General features: G+C 42.6%; 1 protein-coding gene across 2 annotated transcripts; it reads right to left on the bottom strand.

The window, feature by feature from the left end:
* Window positions 1-4211: 4211 nt before the first annotated feature.
* Window positions 4212-21976, bottom strand: dspa (desmoplakin a). 2 transcript variants are annotated; one of them, XM_079173426.1, is made up of 24 exons: window positions 21578-21976; window positions 20142-20226; window positions 19813-19931; window positions 19373-19517; window positions 17395-17520; window positions 17165-17224; window positions 16912-17079; window positions 16637-16741; window positions 16456-16551; window positions 16244-16369; window positions 15876-16028; window positions 15628-15782; window positions 15104-15230; window positions 14735-14921; window positions 13398-13657; window positions 13085-13266; window positions 12803-12941; window positions 11729-11922; window positions 11428-11590; window positions 11013-11096; window positions 10798-10905; window positions 10401-10499; window positions 8452-10266; window positions 4212-7923 (listed from the first exon to the last, which is right to left on the bottom strand). In XM_079173426.1, exons 1-24 carry the CDS (start codon window positions 21826-21828, stop codon window positions 4699-4701), a joined length of 8172 nt encoding a protein of 2723 aa, XP_079029552.1. In that variant the 5' UTR covers window positions 21829-21976; the 3' UTR covers window positions 4212-4698. The 2 variants fall into 2 exon arrangements, with proteins under 2 accessions (XP_079029552.1, XP_079029553.1); XM_079173427.1 differs by having other exon boundaries at window positions 9769-10266.
* Window positions 21977-21984: the final 8 nt, after the last annotated feature.

The raw sequence follows: 21984 nt of genomic DNA, 5'->3' as shown, positions 1-21984 counted from the left end.
GGTCATCGGTGTGCAGCCAAGTATTTTCAGGGTTTTTAAAACTTGAGCCAGCTCTCCATGGCCTTACAGATGGTGCAGATCTTATGAACGGAGATCTATTTTTAAATTAATTGTACCGGTTTTTTCCCAAGCTGATGGATATAGATATACTCATCCTGCTAGGATATTATAAACTTTATTTTACAGATGACACAGTAAATGTGAACTCGCTTTCGGGTTCATTTTAGTGAGATCATGTCTTTTCTCCGACAAGTTGATAATCTAAAAGAGAACACACAACAACACAGCCAGTGACTTATAATGTCGTCTCTTTGATCACTGCATTCTGCCTACATAAGCATGAGTGAAAGATGCACTATGCGCTCTGAGATCAATACGCTCGCATCAATATCACATGAGAGCCCATCGGTCCCCCAACATCAATGTTTGCACTTTGACACCTGGGCTCACTTCAAGGTGAGGCGGCGAGCGGCACGCGGGTGGAGCACTGACCATGTAATTGCCTTCTGCTGTGGCTGCCGGGGATAGAGTTGAAGCCTTTGCTCGGTTCCTGAACTGCTTCCTGAACTGCTTCTGCTTCTAATTAATTAATTATTATTATTTTGATATATTATTATACAATAAAATATAAGATTATAGGACATTCAATCAGCTAGTGTAGCGGTAATTATGATTCTATCTAGAAGATACCATAGCTCAAACAGACCGGCGCAGAAAGGTGCGCAGCCGCAAATTATATATTTTTAAACGGTTTTAGCATATACTTTTAGCAGTAAATTAAAACAAAGATGACCATAGGCTCATTTATCAACACTGAAAAAAACGATTCGGCCCCCTTGTAAATGATACATGTCTTAATCTAGTTTATTTAATCGATTTTAATGTGTAATTGAATCCTACGTATCTTTTTTAATTAATCTCAAAATGTTCTGCGCTCGTTTAAAATGAGTTAATTCCATTCAGGTAAAAGTAATGAGAAAAAAATATGTACAATTTAATTTCCACAAGTTTTCCTGTCTGCTGCGGGATTGTTTTCACTCTGGGGGGATTTCCGTTAGAAGCTCCCGCACTGCCGTCTGTCCACTGGTCTGTTTTCGGTAAGTAAGCAATTTCTAACCATATGTGTGTTATATTTGTTACACTTTAAAACAGTGTTTGATAGAAAAAAGCATTTAGCTGACAGTATCAATTGTGTGTTTGCTACTTTAGCTAACGTTACAACAGCTAACGTTAGCTTAGTTGCTACTTTAGCTAACGTTTCAACAGCTAGCTTAGTTTTGTAGTAACATAATGTGAAGGTGATATGTACGTTAACGTTAAGCTAACATGATTTTGCGCTCAAGTGTAATGCTAGGTGAATTCAATTGTAGTAGCTTTTAGACTGTTTTAGTAGCTTGTGGACTTCACAAACATGCATGCAAATGTTAATGGACTATTTAAGGCCATGCTGATTGCCAACTGTCACGTTATATTCCTGACTGGTTGCAAGTATGTTTTTAAATATTTTTAGTATGGTAGAATTAGACAAAGCGAACTGTGAAATCACGTTCGTAAATGGTGTTACAGATGCTCTCAGATAGCAAGGGGTTAATGTTACCGTTGCAGCCCTGACACGGTAACGTTAACGTTATATTGCAGCAGCAAGCTCCCGGTAACGTTAACGTTATATTGCAGCAGCAAGCTGCCAGTAACGTTAACGTTATATTGCTGCAGCAAGCTGCCGGTCAGTCAACACAATGACGCTGAGTGGCAGACAGAGCAACAGCAGCAGCTCACTTTGTGCAAGTCTTAAGTCAGAGTTCACCAGAAGCTTCAGTAAAGTGAAAGTAATCACCAGGTTGTGCTTTATGAGAATAACTATAAGTAAAAGTAGGGTCATGTACGCAGAACTAAGATAATTAATTATTCCATTAAGAGAATGTATAATGAAGTCAGTGCATTTTTTAAGGTCACTATAGGTCCTATATATTCTAGACATTTTTTGTAATTATTGATGTTTTGAGGGATATTTCAACAACTGTAATTCTTTTCTACAGGAGACAAGTGCTTTCAATCTTAAAGGGCTGCCATCCTCCAGGCATCCAACTTGAGGAAGATGATGGGCATCTCATTCTGAAGTATATGGTAAGTCACCAGCCACATGTACTGTTTTGTATTACAGAACATGTTTTAAGATCCTAATATCACTAATAGTTACAACAAGTCATTGCGACAGCACAAATAACTCAGTTCACACCTGTTGAATAGGTACAGAACATTTCTGTGATTTTGAGTAACAAAAACAATGCTGATTTAACCTCATACTCGACTGTTGTCTGTATGTAATTAAATATATAACTTAAACACTTTTTTCTTTTTTCTCATATTCTCTTTCAGTATACAGGACATCAAGGAGACGACATCCTGAGAGACCTGAAGATATCCACCATGTGCATACATGTCATCAAAAGAGGGTGGAGAAGCTGGACGTTATGATGACAGTGACATTAATGCTGAAGGAGTAATCATTCTGGACAACATTGGATCCGTAGCCCGAGCTCCTTACAATGAGGCCAGGAGTCACCTATGCACTGAACACGTGAATTCATTCAGAAAGTGCTTTTGCTTTCCCTAAAAGTACTTTGACCAAAGTCAGTGCTGGATTGGTGAATTTCTTCAGCCATTCATGTGAACTCTGTTAATTAAGCTGCATTATTATTTCTGGTTTGGAGGTGATGGAGAACATTTACTGCTTGAGCCATAATGTGGTTTTGTTGTCACTATATTTACTATAATGTGAAATGCAGCTTAAGAAGGTGTTGCAGGCTGAAAAACATGTGTTGGACTGTTGTATTAACACTAGTGTGAACCCTGGACATAGGGGCTTGTTTTTGTGAGACATTGGGTATTCTATTCAATGCATCCTTTTGATGTACGTGTTCGCTGTCTGGCAGCTATGGTACTGGTGCATTGTTTTTTTGTTAGCAATGGCACTGGTATAAGTAAATGTCCTGCATTCCAAGTCTTAAGTAAAAGTGTTGTCAGCAAGTATTCTCATCAAAATGTACTTTTACATTTACTGCACTATCAAAAGTATTGTGCAGTAAATGCACAATAGAACTTTAGTTTCTTTTCATCTGAAAAGAAACTAAAGCTTTCAGACGAATGTTAAAATACAATATTTACCTCTGAGATGTATGGGAGGAGAAGTGGAAAGTATAGCATAACATAGAAATACTCATGTAAAGTAAAAGTACCTTATATTTTTATGTAAGTACAATACTTGAGTAAATGTACTTATTTATGTTGCTGGTAATGAAGATAATAAAATTGTAAAAAGTGAGTATTTTTGTTTGCTTCATTTGTGTAAACATGGAATGTATTGAAAGTTAAGACTAGTAATAGCTAAAAATGTTTAACTAAATCAAACTTAATTTTAGTTTGTAGAAATGAAACCATTAAATTGATCTCAATCTACTAAAACAAAAAAGGTAAATAGTAAATGAGGTTACATAATACATTTGAGTATACTGAACATGAACATAGTGAGTAAACTTTACTCAAAATAGTTGAGGTAAAATTATGAATATAAATTAAGTAAAGTCAACTTAAAATATATATCTGGATTTAGATACATTTATTTCGTGCAACCACTTACCTAAAAAAAATTAAGTAAATCCAACCCAACATTTTTTTCAGTGAAATCAGTTTGTCGTTTACAATTCTGCGAATATGTCCAATTGTTATGTTCAGTATGTTTCATTTGCACAGTGATCAATGTGGTAAATTCCGTATTTATGGTAGAAATAAAGGATTTGTTTTGACCTGTTTGGGCTGAATGCACCATCCAAGGAATGACTTAGTAAATAAATACATTAGTTTAAATTATTATATTATATACGCAGTTTAATTGCCATTAGGCCACAGGAGAAACTTGCTGGTCCATTTATATTTAATGACTAATTAATTGGTTATTAATACCAATGTTTGTTGATATATAGGTGAGGCCATGATTATTAGATAGAAAAATAACAGCATGCATTGCTGTTGAAATTACCAATTTTCTTTCCCACCTCTCTGGTGTGCTTAGAGGTCTACAGGCTTGCAATTGTAGTTTTAGCAGGACAATTAGCGCCATCCACAGGTAACAATGGATACTGCTCTCTCATGCAGTGAACATTTTCAGCTTTTGATGAACAGACATCGAGTAAATGAATGAATCAAAATTTTGGCGAAAACTTTATTTTCAATCACGTGAGAATAACATTTTAGTGGCAAGGACATACTGACATTACATTGTCAAGTCAGTATTTTAAGCAAATTTCAGTATTTGCAATTAACAAAACAACTTTTTTCAAAAACATGAACGAAAAACAACATAAATCAAGGTGCAAAAAAATTAGGAATAAACAATAGGAAACTTAATTTTCACTGCATGCTGAAGCTGAGGTGAACAAGCATATTTTCTAATAACAAATTGTTAAATTCCCCAAAAATCCCTATATTAAAATGAGCTATGACAAATATATCCATTCAACAGATATGCTTTAGAAGTATTAATCATACTCTGTATTAAGTTGAATATTGAAACACTAAAACACCAAAAACTGCACTCAAGCAAACATTTAGAAAAGCAAACATTTAGAAAAGCAAACCGTTTTTTTATTGCATAGAAACTGCTGGTAATATCTAGTCTAGTTGTTTTTTTTATGGTGTGTATTAAAAGGGATCGTTGGAGCTATAGCTGGTAGTGTTGGAGGAGAAGTTATAGCTGACAGTTGAGGAATAATCCACACTGCCTCTACGAGATCCACTCCTGGAGCCGGCTAGGGAACCAGCCCTGGACCCAGAGCGAGAACCCGGGTTAGAGACATTGTAAGGGCTGCTGATTCCTTTGGAGGATATTGAAGAGGCCTGCATCATCTTCATACCATTGCTTTCTTCCACCATGCAGCTGTCCATGGCCTCCTTGTAGGAGATCTTCAGTTTGGTCTTGGGACAGGTCAAGTTCTTCTGGTAATTCCGTGTATTCTGAAGCCTCTGGGCCCCTTGGCCATCCAGCCAACCTCTGCGGATAGCTTCTTCGATAGTGACACGACGTCCAGTGCCAGGTTCTATCAGGCCTCCAGTCAGGTACTGAAACTCCAAAAATCTCTGGCCAGCTTCATAGGGCAACCATGTCTCCTTCACTGCTTCTGCTACAGACATCCTTCTCTTAGTCTTCACATCCTCAAAACCAACAAAGGCTTTCTGAGCAGCTTTCAGCTTAGCGCCCATGCTGTCATCGATGATACTCTGATGGACAGCATCCTGCAGCGACAGTCTCTCACCGGTGGCAGGGTTGATGATACCACCTGTGCATGTCTGGGCCTCCAGTAGCCTCTGTGCTGTAATAGTGTCAACGATGCCTCTTCGGACCCCTTCAGATAAAGTGATTTTCTCCAAGGTCTCCGTGTCAAATATAGCCGCCACAGGGCTGTGGTCATCGAACATCTCAGGGGGGGAAACAGTAATCGAAATACTATTGAAGCGTTTACGAATGGTAGGAGAAGAAGGCGTGAGCTGGGTGGGACTGCTGCAGGTGACCATGTCATCAACATTACTGGCCGTAATGGTCATCTCCGTGCTGCTGGTTCTGCTGGTAATTTGGTCAGCGAACTGGGTCAATGTTAGTGTTCCAGCACGATACTGATCCAAAGCCTTGTGGTCAATGACACCGCGTTTAATGCAGTCCTGGATGTCATACTGGGTTCCTGTTTTCCTGTCCACTATCACCAAACGTGCAGAGCCATCAGAGTCCGTGATAGTTATTTCCTCCCACTCGCCCTCCTGCTCCGATAACTCCAGGAAAGTGTCGTAGTCAATTAGCTCCCGGTGATAGGCCTCCCTCACTGACATCTCCAGCCCATTGTCTGGGTCAACGATCACAACTCGCCTCTTGCGAAGGACATTGCTGCGGCTCTCCTGTGACTTCTGGGGCTTCTTCTTGTCTTTTAGCGGCAGGAGTATTAGGCCTGTCTTCGGATCTTTCATGCACCTGTCCTTAAGTTGAAGATATGTCAGGTTCTCTTTAGTATTAGGGTCAAAGAACCCTTTTGTGTCATCTCCTTCATAAGTTAGGATCTCATTCATCTCCTCATCAAAATATCCCCTTTTATAGGCAACAGCAACATCAATACGGTGGCTCTCTTTGGGGTCAATAACCCCACCACTGGCAATTTGGGCCTCCAGAAGACGGATTCCATGACCTTTCTCAAGAAGATCTTTCTCAATAGCCTGGAAGAGGGAGATTGTCTTTCCTGTGGATGGGTCTCTGTATCCAGTTACGGCCCTCTCTGCCGACAACAGCTTATTCTTAAACTCTTTTCCTATCAGGTCTCTCTTTGTGGCCTCCTCTACCGTCAAGAACACATTGTTGACTGGATCAACAATGAAGCCAGAAGCAGCTTGGGCCTCAAGAAGCTCCAGTGTGGTTCCTCTCATGAGCAGGCCTTCCTTCATTGCCTGATAGAAGGGCATTATTCGGTCATTGGCTTCATCATAGATCCCCGCAATGCAGGTAGAGCCATAGAGATAGGACTTTAGCTTGTCTTCAATTTCTCTGCTGGTTAGCTTTCCCTCGTTGAGCATTGCCACATCAGTTTCATCCAGCAGTTCAGAATTGATGAGCTCTGTCACAGAGACTTCGCCACGGAGTCCCTTCACTGTCATGGGCTTTTCCGGACCACGGAGCAGAAGCAGGCCAGAAACAGGTTCCACTGTGCACTTCTTCCTGAGGTCATTATAGGTTATCTTCTCTCCGGTCACTGGCTCCAGGTAGCAGGTGGGTTTTTTGCCCAAAGCCCTGTAGAGATCCTCATCAATAAGATTGCGATCCAAGGCCAGGTCTTTTGGAAGGAACACACTCAGGACAGGGTCCAATATACCTCCCACAGACTCCTGAGCCTGGAGCAAGCGGATGGCTGTCTCTTTGTTCACACGGCCCTGTTTACAAGCCTGACCCACAGATAACACTTTGCCAGTGTATGGATCTTTGAAGCCTGTGCTAGCTGCTTCAGCTGTCAGCAGGGTGTCTCTGTCTTCGGTGTCTACAATCCCTCTTGAGCAGGCAGTATCAACAGGCATCTTTTCATCAAATGCGGGGTCAACTATGTAGCCTGTTGCAGCTTGAGCTTCCAGGAGCATGATGGCGCTCTCTTTGCTGAGGAGCTGCTTGTTTTTTGCTTCAGTGAATGGCATTTTCCCTTGGGAACCTGTTGTCATGCCAGCAATGATGCCGGTACCCTTTAGACTAAGCTGGATGTCCACAGCTACCTCATCCACGCTCTTTTTTCCATTTAGGAGCTGGTCTAGTGTGGCTTTACTGATTATGCCACAGTCGCAAAGCTGGTGGGCTGTGACTTTGCGACGCACCCCATCAAATATCAGCTTGGATGGATCGATTGTTGGGACCTTTTCATCCGTCTGGGTCTGCTGGGTCAGAGAGTTGGGTTTCTGCTGCAGCCTCTGTATCTCTCTCTGCAGGGCATCTCTCTTGAGAGCCTGGTCTGAAGCCTCCTTTTCAGAGATCGACAAACTACTCTTGTACTTCTCCTCAACAATCTTAAGCTCCCTCATGAGCCTCTCAATCTCGTTCTTCAGGGAGAGCCTGTCTCGATCAGCCTTTTCTCTGTCCGATTCAAACCTCTTGATGTCGCTGTCTCTCAGCTCATATTGGCTCTTAAAATAGTTGAAATCCTTGAGAGCGGCATTCTTTTCATCCTGCAGCCGCTGTTTGTTGCGGAGCTCGGTCTCTAGAGTGAGCTTGATGCGAGTGAGCTCCTCCTCTATGCGCAGCTGACGAGTCTTGTCCTGCTCCAGCAGTTTCAGCTTGGACAGCAAACGGTCCCTCTCCAGCATCACCTCGCTGTATTGGCTTTGGGAATCATGCATCCTCATGGATGTCTGGGGAGAGACAAGAAAACATATTACTATGCCTGCAAAGAAATGCCAATAAAACCAGATTTTGCCAAGACCCACAATTCTAATGCATTAATTACATGTTGCATTCCTTTACAGCATGTTGTAAGAGCTTATCAACATATTACATTTTTCATCAATATCTATATAAATTGTGATGTCACCAATCAATAATTGAATGTTTAGAAATGCCAATCAGCTGTACTGTCTGAACTCATTTATAATGTATATATCTAAAAAGATGTGTACATTATATTCATTATTTTAATAAGTATGCATTAACTAAATGATTGTTCAGTACCACAATGTGCAATGTTAAAGGTTGGAAAGATAAAGCATTTGTTAGTAAGTGCATTTCATGCAAAACACCTAAAATGAGCAACGTGCCACTAATGTAACCGGGCCACTTTGAAAACATGCTCAGTCTCAATGCATCTATAGCAGTTGCATGCAAAAGCAGAACAAAATGGGGTTAGTTATGTGGAGATGATCCTTCAGTGCGATCAAAAATACCTCAGTTGATTGTTTTTGGAATTTGTCTATTTCCAGTTTAAGCTTTTCTCTCTCTCTGGTCAGGTCACTGAGGAGAGTCTGGAGCTCCGTGGTCCTCTTGGTGCTACTCTGAAGTTGGACATGCAAGGCTGAGATCTGGGTGGCACTCTCTCCGTCGATACTGTCTTTGCTAAGCTTCAGCTCATCCCTCGCCTGTCTAACTGCCCTTAGCTCCTCCTCCAGCCGGAGTCTCTCCTTCGTCATGTTCTGCGTCAGAGTCTTCAGATTTTCGATCTCTGCAGTGTATTCGTTAAGCTGCCGGCTCTTCTCCTCAATGGTCTTATACAGGCTCTCATTGCGTTGGTTGAGCTCACGAATTCGAGCCTGTTCCTGCTGGAGCTTCTGTTTGAGTGTCTTCAGCTCGGCTGAGACAGCTGCCAGCTCCTGCTTGGTGACTTTATGCTCCCTCAGACTCTTGTCCAGAGCCTCCTGGAGGGCGCTGAGGTCCTGCTCATACTTCCTTCCACTGTTGGACGTCTCCAGCTGGATAGATTTCAGTGTGGTAATTGTGGTGGTGTGCTCTCTGCAGGTATGTGTCATCTTCTCGAACTCTGCCTCCATTCTCTTCCTACGCGTTAACTCATCCTGGGTTGCCTTCTTTTGCTTCTCCAACTCAGCTTCCGTTCCATCCAGAGAGCACTGAAGTTCCCGGATACGGCTCTGCAGCCTGACAGAACTCTGCTCAACCTTGGTTTTCTCGCTGGTCTGCTTCTCTAGCTCCACTCGGGTGATGCGGATCTCCTGCTCGGACACTTTAAGCTTGTTAATGGACTCCAGATAGGAGGCGTTCTTTGCCTTCAGATCTGCCTCAGCCTGTTTCAGGTGATTGATCTCCAGTTCCAGAGATCTCCTCTTCTTCCCCTCCTCCTCCAGGTTAAATGTTAGCATGCTGATCTGCCTGGACTTTTCCTGAGTGTTTTTGATGGCCTCCTTTAGTTTGAGCTCAGCGTCTCCTCCCTGCTGCGTGAGTGTTCTCAACTGAACCTCCAACTCACTGCGCATTCTTGTTTCTTGTACCACCGAGGCCCTCTGCTGGCTGGCCTCCTGCTCGGCTCTGCTTTTCTGCTCTTCTGTGTGAGCAATGGACTGCCTCAGTCTCCTCAGCTCCTCCTCGAGGTCTCTCTTCTCAGAGGTGAGTCTGTCAACTTGCAGTCTCAGCTCTGCCGTGTCTTCTTCTTTCTGTTGTGAGGTTTTCAGGATCGTGGTCTTGGTGACGTGGATCTCCGTCTCGTATGTCTGCTTAAGTTGATTAATCTCCTGGGTACACTGTGTTCTTACCTTTGAGATATCTGATTCAGCGTTACGTCGATGTGCCGCTTCCTCATCGAGCAGTATCTTCATCCTCTCCAGTTCACGTTCCTTGTCCTTCACAGACTTCTCCAGGTCAATCTTGGTCCAGTTGAGTTCTTCCAGTTCTTTCTGTCTGCGGCGAACAGCCGCCTCATACTCGTCTTGCTGGCTGGTGTAGCGCTCCTCTGCCAACCTTTTTTTCCTCTTTTCTTCATCCAGCTGGAACTTAATTTGGGTCAGCTGGTCATTGAGCTCTTGAAGCTGGCTGTGTGTGCTAGCCAGGCTGTCCTTGGTAGCGTTAACTTGTATTGCCGTGGTTCTCTTGACTTCTTCAACAGAAATGAGCTCGCTTTGTGATTGACTGAGCTCCAGCTTGTAGCGGGCCAAAGCATCCTCCAGAGACTTGTTTTTCTGGTTGCGATCCTGGACGTCGTCCTTCAGACGCCTCAGTTCCTCCTCCAACATCTCGATCTTGGTGTTTCTGATCTGAAGACAGCAATGACAAAAACAGAAAGAGCCTCAGTCACCTACTTTCATATTATTGAACAAACCTATATGTTATTATTTTACCATACTATTCATTTTACCAACACAATATCCTTGACAAATGTGATCCCTACCTTCAGCTCTTCCATGTTCTTCAGCAGCTCCCCTAGGAACCTGTAGTAGTCACTAGAGCGGGTGAGTAGCTCTATGTAGTGAGACTGGAGGTCAGCCGCCTGAAGGGAGTTAAAATGAGTGGATGAATACCGATGTCAAATATTCTCGTGTTAATTACATGCCAGTGAGAACATTAACAGACAGATGCATTTAAGGGATTGACTGGTTAATTGGTTGTATCACATAAGCTCATAATACAAATGATGTAACCATTGTTTAATTTATATTTAAGATAAAATAATAATCTATTAGTCCCACAGTATGGATAAATAATTAAATAGTAGTAATAACTAAGGTGTACCAATAATTAACAGCATATTGGTTGAGTGTGACTTGATGGAGAGGCCCTCCTCATACCTCTTGTCTGACCGCAGAAGCGGGCGACTGCAGCATCGTTCTCTTGATAGGAATATTAAGCAGAGTTTCCAGGCCTGCACCGTAGGAAGCCAGCTGCAGCTCGTAGTCCTGAAAACCCACAACACGGACTTCATTATTTTGCACCACACATGCTTGGGCTCATCTGCTTGTTGACACGTGTGAAATGGTTTTATGCACATGGATTGACGACCTACCTTAATGGAGACAGCGCAGGTGTCTGCGTTTTTCTGCACGACCTCTACTTTCTCCTGCTTTCCTTTAATTTCAGTGTGAAGCGCCTGTGCAGTCAGCAAAAAGGGGCATTAAATTCACATGACACTGCTCAGTCTTTGCTTCTTCTGAGACATCCATACTTTTTTTATACAAGAATTGTAATGATATTATAAGCGATTACTCAACAAATGTATTTGCTTGGTCTTAAGGGTTGAGAAACAAAGGACATGTTTGCACACTTTTCACTTATGCTTATGTATAATGTATGAAATCCATACACCTACACCAATGCTCAAAGTGTCTCAATTTGAGTGTAAATGGTGGATATTTCCAATTCAAATCAAATCACATCCGTTATTGATTACAATCTGTTGACGTAAACTAGGAGAGACGTGCCTTCTGCTGGTTGAGGTGGTCCATTAGAGTCTGAATGTCGCTGAATTTAACCGCCTGGAGCGTGTCCTGGCGCTTCCTGGCATTGTCTATCCACTGTTGCAGGAGAGTGCTGCTCTGCTGATAATGATTCAGCTGTTTCTCCTGCTTCTCCAAGTCCCAGACTCTGTGAAGGAAAGAGTGGGAGGAAGAGGAAGGGATGAACGGATATTTTGAATGTCGTTACCGGCAATGTCGAAGGGAGGATGTGGAGAACTATTCACGGGTATTGAAGGAATGTGTGCACATGAACAGATGATCCCACCTGCTATCAATCTGGGTTTGGATGCGGCGCCAGCGGTCAGACATCTGACCCACCAGGTCTGAGTACTTGGACAAGTCCCCGTCACACTTGTGAAAGGACTCTGAGATTTGGCCATTCCAGTGCACCGCTTTAGCCAGGTCAGAATCCATAGCGGTCAGCAGGTCTCTTTTTTGGTCCAGATCACTCTTCATTTGCTTTAATAAATAATCAAAGAATTGAATCAAAACATTTATTTCAACTATAACCAGGCATCGTATTTAAGCCTTATTTACATCTAGAGGTGGGCGCTATGACAATAAGTACATGATATGATTGTATTTTTGTCAGAGAATGGCTACGGTTATGTCAGTGGTGGAAGAAGTATTCAGATCCTTTACTGAAGTAAAAAATAGCAATACTCCAATAATAAAATACTTCATTAGAAGTGTATGTCCTGCATTGGAAATGTTACTTAAAGGCACAGTGTGCAGGATTAAGTAAAAGTGTTATGAGCAAAATGTCCCGAAAGTATCAAAAGTAAAAGTCCTCATAATGCAGAAAGATGGCTTTGTAAGTGTTATGCTTTAATATATTGGATTATTATTATTTCTTTTATTTTTAACTGAATTGTAGTGGAGTACAAGTAGTATAAAATGGCAATACTCAAGTACCACAAATTTGCACTCAAGTACTTGAGTAAATGTACTCTGTCACAGTCACACCACTGGGTTTTGTTATGTGACCCAAGTGTGGAACCTCAGTCTGTGATAACAAGTTGTCGCACACGGGACTGTGGATTAGAACCCATTCCAGTCACTGTGGACTGAAGAGACATAAAGACTGTCAGATGCGGTTGAAAGCTCAGGAAAAAAAAGTTGATAAGTAAACCTTTGAGTTACTATTAGATTTTTCACAAACACTGTTTCCAAGGGCAAGAATGAACTTCTGTGTAAGTGATGGTTTACTACTAAGTGTAGTCTTTGTAGGACAAAGTGGATTCAGTAAGTGCTACTAATTAATGTAATTTGTCCTGAAGTCCTGAGACTGGAACGCAAAAGTCTGCAGTTCAAACTAAATATAGAAAGTGTGTCAAACCTTTAGCATGGTCCGATAGTTTTCCACCTCCTGAAGGTCCAGAGAGGTGGTCTCCTTCTCTGTCAGCCGGGCTTCGTGGACTTTAATGATATCTTCAGCCTGGAGAAGGCTCTGGAGCAAGGCCTGAAGAGCTGACAGCCTGTTAACGACACAAAGCCGTCACATTATATGGACTCCTTCTTGTAAATTGCTTTCATTTACATTTCATTTTGTTTGTGCAGTATTTCCTAAATAATTGTGGGATGGATAAAAAGTTGATGCGATCAGACTACTATAATGCACCTTTGATGGTAGGCCGGGTAGAGACCCTGCAGGCCTCCCAGTTTCTGGTTGATGATTTCCAGTTCAGAGCGGAGGAACTTGGCTTGCTCGGAGTCGGCAGGTATTCCTTCCAGCTGCTTTATAATCTTTTCTCTTAGTCGCAGGTACTCATCATGAATAGAGTCCAAGTCTTGGTGCACAGTCTGGATACCAATGTGTAAAAAACAAGTTACATTTAGCATGATCATTTGTTTCATATCTATATTTTCCACATTTTGAAAGGTAGCCAAGAAGAACCTCACTTTTATTGGGATAGAACAACAAAGTTACACACCTGTAGGTTCTGGATGTGCACTGAGCACTCGTGCACACTGTTGTCCCCCAGGGGAACGTGGAGATGACTGGTGAGACCAGACTCCGCCAGCTCCAGCCTGCGTCGAAGTTCTTGCAGACTACTGAGCAGAGTCAGGCTCAGGGTAGAGCTGGCTGGGGGAGGCTGGGTAGTGACCTTGATGACAGTGGTCTTGGAGATATTGGGAGACGCAGGCTTCTGTTTTGGGGGTTCAGGCTTCACCCCTTCATCCCCTTTATTGTCTGGTGGAACATTGGAAGAACATTAATGTATTGTGTGGGGAAAAAACAGCAGTAGTTTTGCAAATGTAGTGGACTGGCAATTTAAGCCTTGTGTTGTCTTAACTTTCTGTATACACCACTTGCCATAAGGGTAAAAAATGACCCGCCTTCACTAAACCCCTAAAATAAAACAGCTTGATTGCATTTTAAACCCCAAATCTATTTTGCATGAAGAAACAATCATGTCATTCATCACAAACTTTGTAAATATCTAAGTTTTTCCTCTTCACAGTGCAGAAAGACTGTGTTTAATCTGGAATCCACTTCTCCCAGACCTCTCTTATGGCCGCAAGTTTGTCTGTCACACGCCTTGCTGGTCTTGACTCACGATTATCAAATCGTATCGTTTTTGAGAAAGTATGAAAGACTTTCAGTGACATCATTGCATGGAAAATCGCCCTTCCACTCTCTGAATCCCAAAGACTAGATGCAGCCTCGCCTCGGGACCTATACACACCCGATGTAGGCACGCAGGTCAAACTCATCCATCCTTTTTCAGTTGTCTGGGGGTACTGTCATCTGCAGCACCCTTATAGCCTCTGACTGCATTCCCCATTAGTAAACAATGCTTTCAAGAAATGTTTATTCTCTCTGATCTTGTTTGTATTTTGTCTGTGAACTTCAGCCAGGTGTGGGGTCGTGGAGGGCAGGTGCTGCATATTCGCGAGAAAGTTTTAGTTTTCCCTGAGTTCAATCAGTAGCACACGTGATCTCAATGTCTTGTGTGTGTGTGTGTGTGTGTGTGGTGTGTTTTTTATGGTTTCTGTAGTATGAAAAGGATTTTATAACTGCCGGGTCAAAAATGACCCCTAAGACAAGATTTGTACCCTGTTGGTGTACAGCTTTTATGGAAATATGAACAAAGGCAATGTTTGACTTTTTTTCATGTTGGGGTCATTCTAGGAAAAGTCATTGAATTTCAAGTTGAAAAAAGACCATTAAGGGGGTTTCCTATGCTGTTAAACATAGTGGCGGGTCATTTTTTACCCTTAAAACGACTCAAGGGTTAAGGAGTAGTTAAAAACATTTTACACTCACTGTAAGCAGGCAGCTGGACAATCAGGGTATCGTAGTGGTTCTGGGTGTTATCAAATTGGCCCTGGATAGTTTTCTTATCCTCTTCCCCAAACACATCAGAACCTTGGCTGGTACGCAGGAACTCTTGGTAGTGAGTCTCCAGTCTTTTGATGATAGTGCGGTACTCCTCGGGACTCATCTTAGACAGCTGAGAGACAATGGAGAGGAGTCAGGTTAAGCAAGAGTCACAGGAGGTAAGCAAATACAGAGTTTCGAGTTAGGCCAGAAATAAAATCTAATTTGACTTTGCTTGGTTTTGAAAACAGTGACTTATTGTAACAGCAAAACTCAGAATTGGCTACGTTTCTTGCAGTCTTTGCGATATCTTACCATGCTGACAGTGAGGGAGCTGATGTAATTCATGTCTTTGAGGCAGTATTGCCACGAGATGAGGCTCTTGATGTTGATGTAGAGCTGATTCCAGATGCTCATGATGGCTTCATAATACTGCTCATTCCTAGGGGCAGCACAAGCCATGAATATGCAGACACTACATGATAAACATGATGTAATATTTATCAAAATGTTTCCCACGTTTTCATTTTAACGAAATAACTACTTGGTCCTTCTTGGTATCAGCTTATTTTCTGACCGCTTAAGACCTTTGAAACAGTTACGCAGTAAAGGACTTGAGGCTTGTAGAAACCTTTTAGAATCTATTGGACAATGTCAACAAAATAAATATGACTTTCCCAAAAGGAAGGCTGTTTTTTCTCTCTAGCTCCAGTAAATGTGATGTATCCAATATAGTCATTACATGATAAATCCTCTAGAGCTGACAGATTTTGAACCGCCCCGACCAAAAAGATTTGCCGCAGACCTTCACCGGTCTACATGGACTGAGCGGTTCTTACTTGTTGGCGAGGCCGATGCTGAGCGGGTTCGGTGGGGGGATCTTCAGACACACAGAGGGAATCAACATGTCCATGCCTCCGGGTCCCGTCACCAGCCACTTGCTGCGCTGCGAGTTATCCTTCAGGATGCCTTCATTCCCTTTTAAAATCCCTCTCTGAAGCACAAAGCAGAAGAGACGCTGAGTTACACTTGTAACATTCCACTTCATACTCATATGTGTGAGTGTGAGAGAGAGCATACACCCCACCTGGTCTTGTTTAAAGTCACATATGGCCTGGACCATGACGGGGCTGCTGCTCTTCTCCTCGGGGTTGCGAGGCTTCAGCCTGACAATGGTCTTAGACTTGTTGACCAGACTTTGGACCTGCCTCTTATTCTCCATCACACGCTCCTTCTCTCTCTGTGAACATGCAGATATCAGACCTGTGTTTTTAACTCAGCCACTATGCACTGCAACTATACAACCTGAATGCAGACATTCAGAAGCCTTCCACTTAGTCTCTTGAGAAGAAAAAGAAAAAGAAAAACTGGCGGAACCAGTTCACCAGACTTTTAAATGATTTAAACCTGTGTCACTCGACAGAACAAATAGTTTGAGCATGAGCGTGATGATACCTCCAGGTTTCTCAGGAGTTCAGTGAGGTTATCCAGCGGGGTGTTCTTGTCACACGTGAACTTGTTTCGGATGGACTCGTGCTCTCTCTGCAGCTTCGCGTAGGTCTCGTTGGCCTCCTTGAAAAACTGAAAGTGGCAGCAAAAGGCTTTGATCAGCGTTCACGCAACAAAACATACAGGGCACTACTTTCACCGCAGGGCCGAGCGCTTACTTGGCTGTAGGCCGCATTGTCCTTCAGGTGGATGTCGATACACTTGGTGATCTGGAGCAGCCAGCTCCACTGGGTCTGTAAGGTGTCCATGTAGGCCTGTGGGCGCACACAGAGGCGTCAATGCAAAGCCAAATGAATAGCTGGCTGTTTAGGTTAGCAAGAACACCCAGAAACACCTTACGTCAATCTTATCAGAGGCGGGGTGGTTGTTGTTCAGGAGTCCATCTGCTTTCACCTTCAGCTTGTTTAGCTCCTTCTCTTTCTCCTCCAGGTCTCTCATCAGGCTCTGTCAGGAGAACGGAACGTAAGGGAAGCTTTTGTCTCTTGAGCGCAAACATAATTCTAACTAAGATTTGAACGGTATAGGAAGTAAAACACATCAGATATTGAAGGTATGATCACGCCCATAAACTAAGACAGAAAACATCCACCCAGGAGAAAAGAGGAGGTCCTTACTGAGTAGCTCTCCTGCTTCCTGGGGATGTACTGGTCGATGTTCTTGTCTCCCCAGTCGAACATGAGCTCTTCCTCCTCTTTCTCATTCACCCACATGATGGCTTTGGAGATCTCGTTGATGATGCCCTGGAGCCCACGCAGCTGTTGCACACGGCTGTCCGACATTTTCTGAGACAGACACAAGGTAATATATAATTATGATAGAAAGTAACAGTAGAGCAGCTGATATTGACAAAGTAAAAAAGGTGTCTACCTGCAGGCTTTCCCATTCTTGTTCCAGCATGGACGAGTTGTACTTGTCGCCCCTCGAGTTCTAAAAAAAAAGAGAAGAGATTATGTTTTTTTGCTCGCTTTTACATAAGATTACAACACTTTTGTGCACATCATGCATAGATAACCTTTACAAACAAGATGTATAAAGAAAGCAGTCCAAAGTAAAAAGAAAGCCACTAAGAAGAGCTGCAAAACAGGATGACCACTCACCAGTTCATCTCTGGCACGGTCTACTTCCTGGCTCCTCTGGACCGAGCTGTGGTTTTTGTTGTGGCTTTGGATTTGCTTTTCTATAGTCTCGGAGTCATCTCCCCATGCAGCCGTCTCAATCATGCGCTACAAGATGCAAAATCGCAGTTTATTACCTTTTAAAATGCAATAAGCAATAAACACAATCAAAGTGTTTATTTGTTGGGCACTATTTTGAGCTGCAATATAACAGACATTTGGTGCCGTAGTGAATATTACGACAGCCGGGTATGAGAAATGAACTCAAAATATACTATCCCACCGCATCGATGTGGCTCATTGATGGGGTTTTAAGTGAAGCTGGGGACACAGAGGATTAAGCTCGATTTAAAAACAATAAAGAATACACAGAGAGCCCTCCTTGTTCTTTAAGGCAACATTATTTTAACTCTCAACAGATATACTATGAATTCCCTGATGTCTTTCCCCTCTTTCCCCTCCAGGTGTCAGCATATAATCATTAAGTCTGTCGTTTAGCAGGAAACTATCTCAACTATTCCCCCCCTTGTTTGCAGCCCTGAGCTTTGATAAGTGCTCTGCCAGAAAACCGACCTCAGCCAGTCACTGCCCTCTACTCGCATTTTTTTCTCTCTCTCTCAAGGCTTTTGTTCTCTCACCACTCCCTTTTCCTTCATGACAGACTTGGCTGAGGCTGTTTAGAGACTTTCTTTAGTAAAAGTTTTATGTTGGACTGTAGGTACAATGGCTAAAAGCAACGTCCGGCAGTAAATAGAGCAGCTAGGTACAGCTGGCAGCAGTATAGGTCATCCGTTTCCCTTAAAAAAAACAACTCAATACCGAAAGAACAAAGACTGAGAGAGAAAAAGATGTTTAAAAAAAGTTTCTTTTATCTGATGATGGGGGGGGTGGGGTGGGGGGGTGGATGATTGATGAAACATAGTTTGAAGGGTGAGGCTTGAAGTGATGACAGAATGACAGGGTGTGTGTTATTGGTCGGGTGGGGGGGCTGAGGAGGTAGAAGGGCGTTTTCCCATGAGTGTGTTACAGGTCTGCTGAAATTCCCTGTCCCATGACAACCGAGTCAGTGGAGAGTGTCAGATTTCACACGCCTTTACTTTTATTTATGCTGCCACAGCTTCTTTATCGGCCTCCCTCTCTATCTCGCCTCTCTCGCCTCTCTCACCGTCTCTTTCTCAAATGGCAGAGTTCTTTCCTCTTCTTTGTTTCAATCCATCTTCAACCCACCTCCCCTGGCCTCTTTCACTCGCGGATCAGGTTTTGGCAGCGTGTCCAGATGGTTTCAGTTACAGGAGGTCAGAATAAGCGATAGGGTAAGTGCGTCCCCCCCCCACCTCTCCACCCCTCAGCTTCACATAAAAAAAACAGAGAGCACACTAACCCGCCCAGGCATTACAGGCATGCACGGACACGCAGGTGCAACTGTTCATACTGCTCAAACAAGTTGGAAAACTATTGGGGACTGAGTTTTTCCAAGACGCTTTGTGGGCGATGCCGTCACAGAATGTGCCATCGTTTAATGACCGACCAAAATAGTCATTACAAGTGAAATGTAAGTTAAAAAGATACATTTGATTATGTCATATGGGATTGGGTATTTATTATATTGTGTTGATGTATTCAATTCAATTCAATTTATTTTGCATAGCCCAAAATCACAAATTTGCCTCAGAGGGCTTTACAATCTGTACACATGCGACATCCTCTGTGCCGGGACCCTCACATCAGTACAGGAAAAACTCCCTAAAAAAAACCTTTACCGGGGGAAGTATCGAAACATTATTGTGTGTGTGTGTGTGTGTTATTGTTATAATATTGATTTCATTTCCTCATCGAGGTTGAAATCAATATTTTATATATAGATATAAATATAGATATACTGTGTATATATATACTATATATCTTTTTTATTTTTATTTTATCATGTTGTTAAATGGTCTCTGACGTATGAAGAGCTCACCTTCTGTTGAGCGATCCAGGCCATGGCGTCATTATAGACCCTCCCCCCTTCAAGGGAACCCACGCTGCCTCTGTTCCGTCTTATGGTCATACCACCGACTAGTTGCTGTTGGATCGCACCGTGCATGTGCTGGAACTGGTCGACGCTGTAGAGTTGCAGAAAAGAGGGAAAACACTTTGTGAATCTTCCGAGGGCCCACTGACAGCACCACATCAAAGAGCTCAGCTGGGCCAGTAGAGCTGAGAGGAATGTTCAGCGAGCATAAAACTCTTTACATGGTTTGGTTCAACTTCAAAAGGAAATTCAAACACTAGCACGTTCGTGCAGTGTACATACCGTGTCATGAGTAGACACATCAAATGCAAACACACAAAGGTGGCCAAACAAACTCACACTGTAATTTGCAAAAGCAAACAAACACACAGTGCATCATGCCTCACCTTCTGAAGATGTCATTGGGAATACGCATTTGCTGCAGCTCTCTGCCACAGAGCATCATCTGCTCCATGCTTTCTGCAGCCATGTTCAACAGTTTGTCTGCCTCCCCAGCTGGACCCCCCTATAAAAATCACACAGTACAGACACCGGCCGTTTGCAAAACTATGCTTCTCTTTAACTGTGGCTGATGATATCGTCTTGAATCATATCTGATAATGGATGAGCGTAAAACATTAGAACAATAAAGTCAACATTACTGTAATCATCACTAGCAGTGAAGACAAACACTCGAGATGAATGATGTTCATTGTAAGGTGTGTGCTGCACTTACGCTCTGGAGAACCATCTTCGCTCTCTGCAGGTATTCCTGGCACTGGCCGGTCAGGAACAACCCTTTTTGATGGATTGCCTGTGCACTACACATGAGGAAAAAAACAACAACAATACATTTTCAGAGGTTGTAATGCAGCTTTAATTAATACCAATGTGTAAAGCGTTATCAAAGAATACGGTCTACTGTGTGTTTTACACACTCAATTCTACATATATGTGTGTAAGTAGCTTTGTTTTTAATAAGCATTGCTACAAAGACATATGCTGTTAATATAGTTAATATACAGTTGTTACTAGATTGGTATAAATACTTAGAAATGATCATTGAATTTCATGGAAATTGAAATTAAAACATAAAATACCCTTTCTAGAATGTTAACAGTAGCTGATGGAGGTAATAAATCACAGAATTATGAACCTAGCTAACCTGTTTGATGTGAGGAGGACACGGGAAACAAAGATATTCCCTCCACAAAAAATCAAAGATATAACTACTACTACTATTATTGTCATTACTATTTTTATTATTTTTTAGGTGTTGGATGAATCATGGGGAGAGTTAAACATTAGCTATTATAACGTTGTTTTGATACCTTTCCTTCTTTTCCGAAAACTACTGCACGAGGGTCACAATTCAACAAATAAAGAGTAAAAAAAAAAAAAATGTATGAACAACATGTGATAACAACTAATATTATGCGTGGAAATCAATAAAAGAACAAAGTACTTTTAGGTTGCGGGACATGGAAACAGGTCAGCAATGCGTCATCGATACAAAAACAAACCAACTGTTGACTTTCTCTCTCTAACGAGCTGGTAACTCCCCCATACACACACATCATGTTTTTTTATTTGTGTTTTTTTTTTGTGTATTTGTGTTTTAGTTTAGCCATAGTTCACCACGAGTTGAGCATTTAGAAAGACATTTTAAAAATGAAATCATTTTAAAAGCTCTGAGACAGACGTCACTGTTAACATTAGACACCGACATCACGGTGACAGTGGGAGGCCTTCCAAAGGGTGTGTGTGCGCACGCATTCCCTCTATTGTACCTCAGAATATTGGGCAACAGATCAGGGAGGACTCAAATAGGATTACTAAAGAAAAGCAAATTAGAAAAAGAAGTTTTTAGCCCAGAGGTCAACCCCTGGGATGCGTTTGTTTGCACTCGTGAAAGAACAGTTTCACCGGAAGTACACCAGAATACTTTGTGTGTACAATTAGCTCTCCAGCGTTCATTAACCTGTCTGTGGTATCTAGTGGCCTTGCTGGCATTTTTCTTGCATTCCCAAATAGGTTTCATGGCTTTGTTAGCCTGAAAGAACAACATGATATCTATGCTTTATTTTTATTTTTTTTACATGAACATATAATGGCTAATTCAAACACTCTCGTGCCGTAAAACGAATTTCGAAGCAACAGGTAATTCCTTACCTAAAGCCGCCACCTCCACCCGCGCCCCCCATGCTCATGGCCACTTTCTGTACGCCCCCTCCGTGCATGGAGGTCTTGGAGTAGGTGGTGTAGGACTGCATGGCGTCCCCTCCTTGGTAGTCTCCGTGGAAGCCGTTTCCACCGGCGAACACGTCGTTTCTAAAACTTGCACTCGACAAATCCGGTCGCGAGTTGCTTCTCTGGCTCTGGCTCATGGTGGGCAGCCTCGAATTGGAGCCGTACATACTCATGTCTGCCGAGTAGTTGTTGTTGTAGTTGTTTTTTAACGTTTTTTTGCGAAAGTCTCAAGTTCGTTCAAGTCCGTTGTCCAGACAGAGGACACAACGCGCACCTCTCCCCTCCCCGTCTCCTGGCTGTTGCGCAGATACTGCTCTGCTGTGAATAGA

The sequence above is a fragment of the Pholis gunnellus genome, assembly GCF_910591455.1.
Source record: "Pholis gunnellus genome assembly, chromosome: 14".
NCBI lineage: Eukaryota > Metazoa > Chordata > Actinopteri > Perciformes > Pholidae > Pholis > Pholis gunnellus.
Note: the sequence above shows the minus strand (reverse complement) of the source record. Positions and strands in the feature narration are given on the sequence as shown.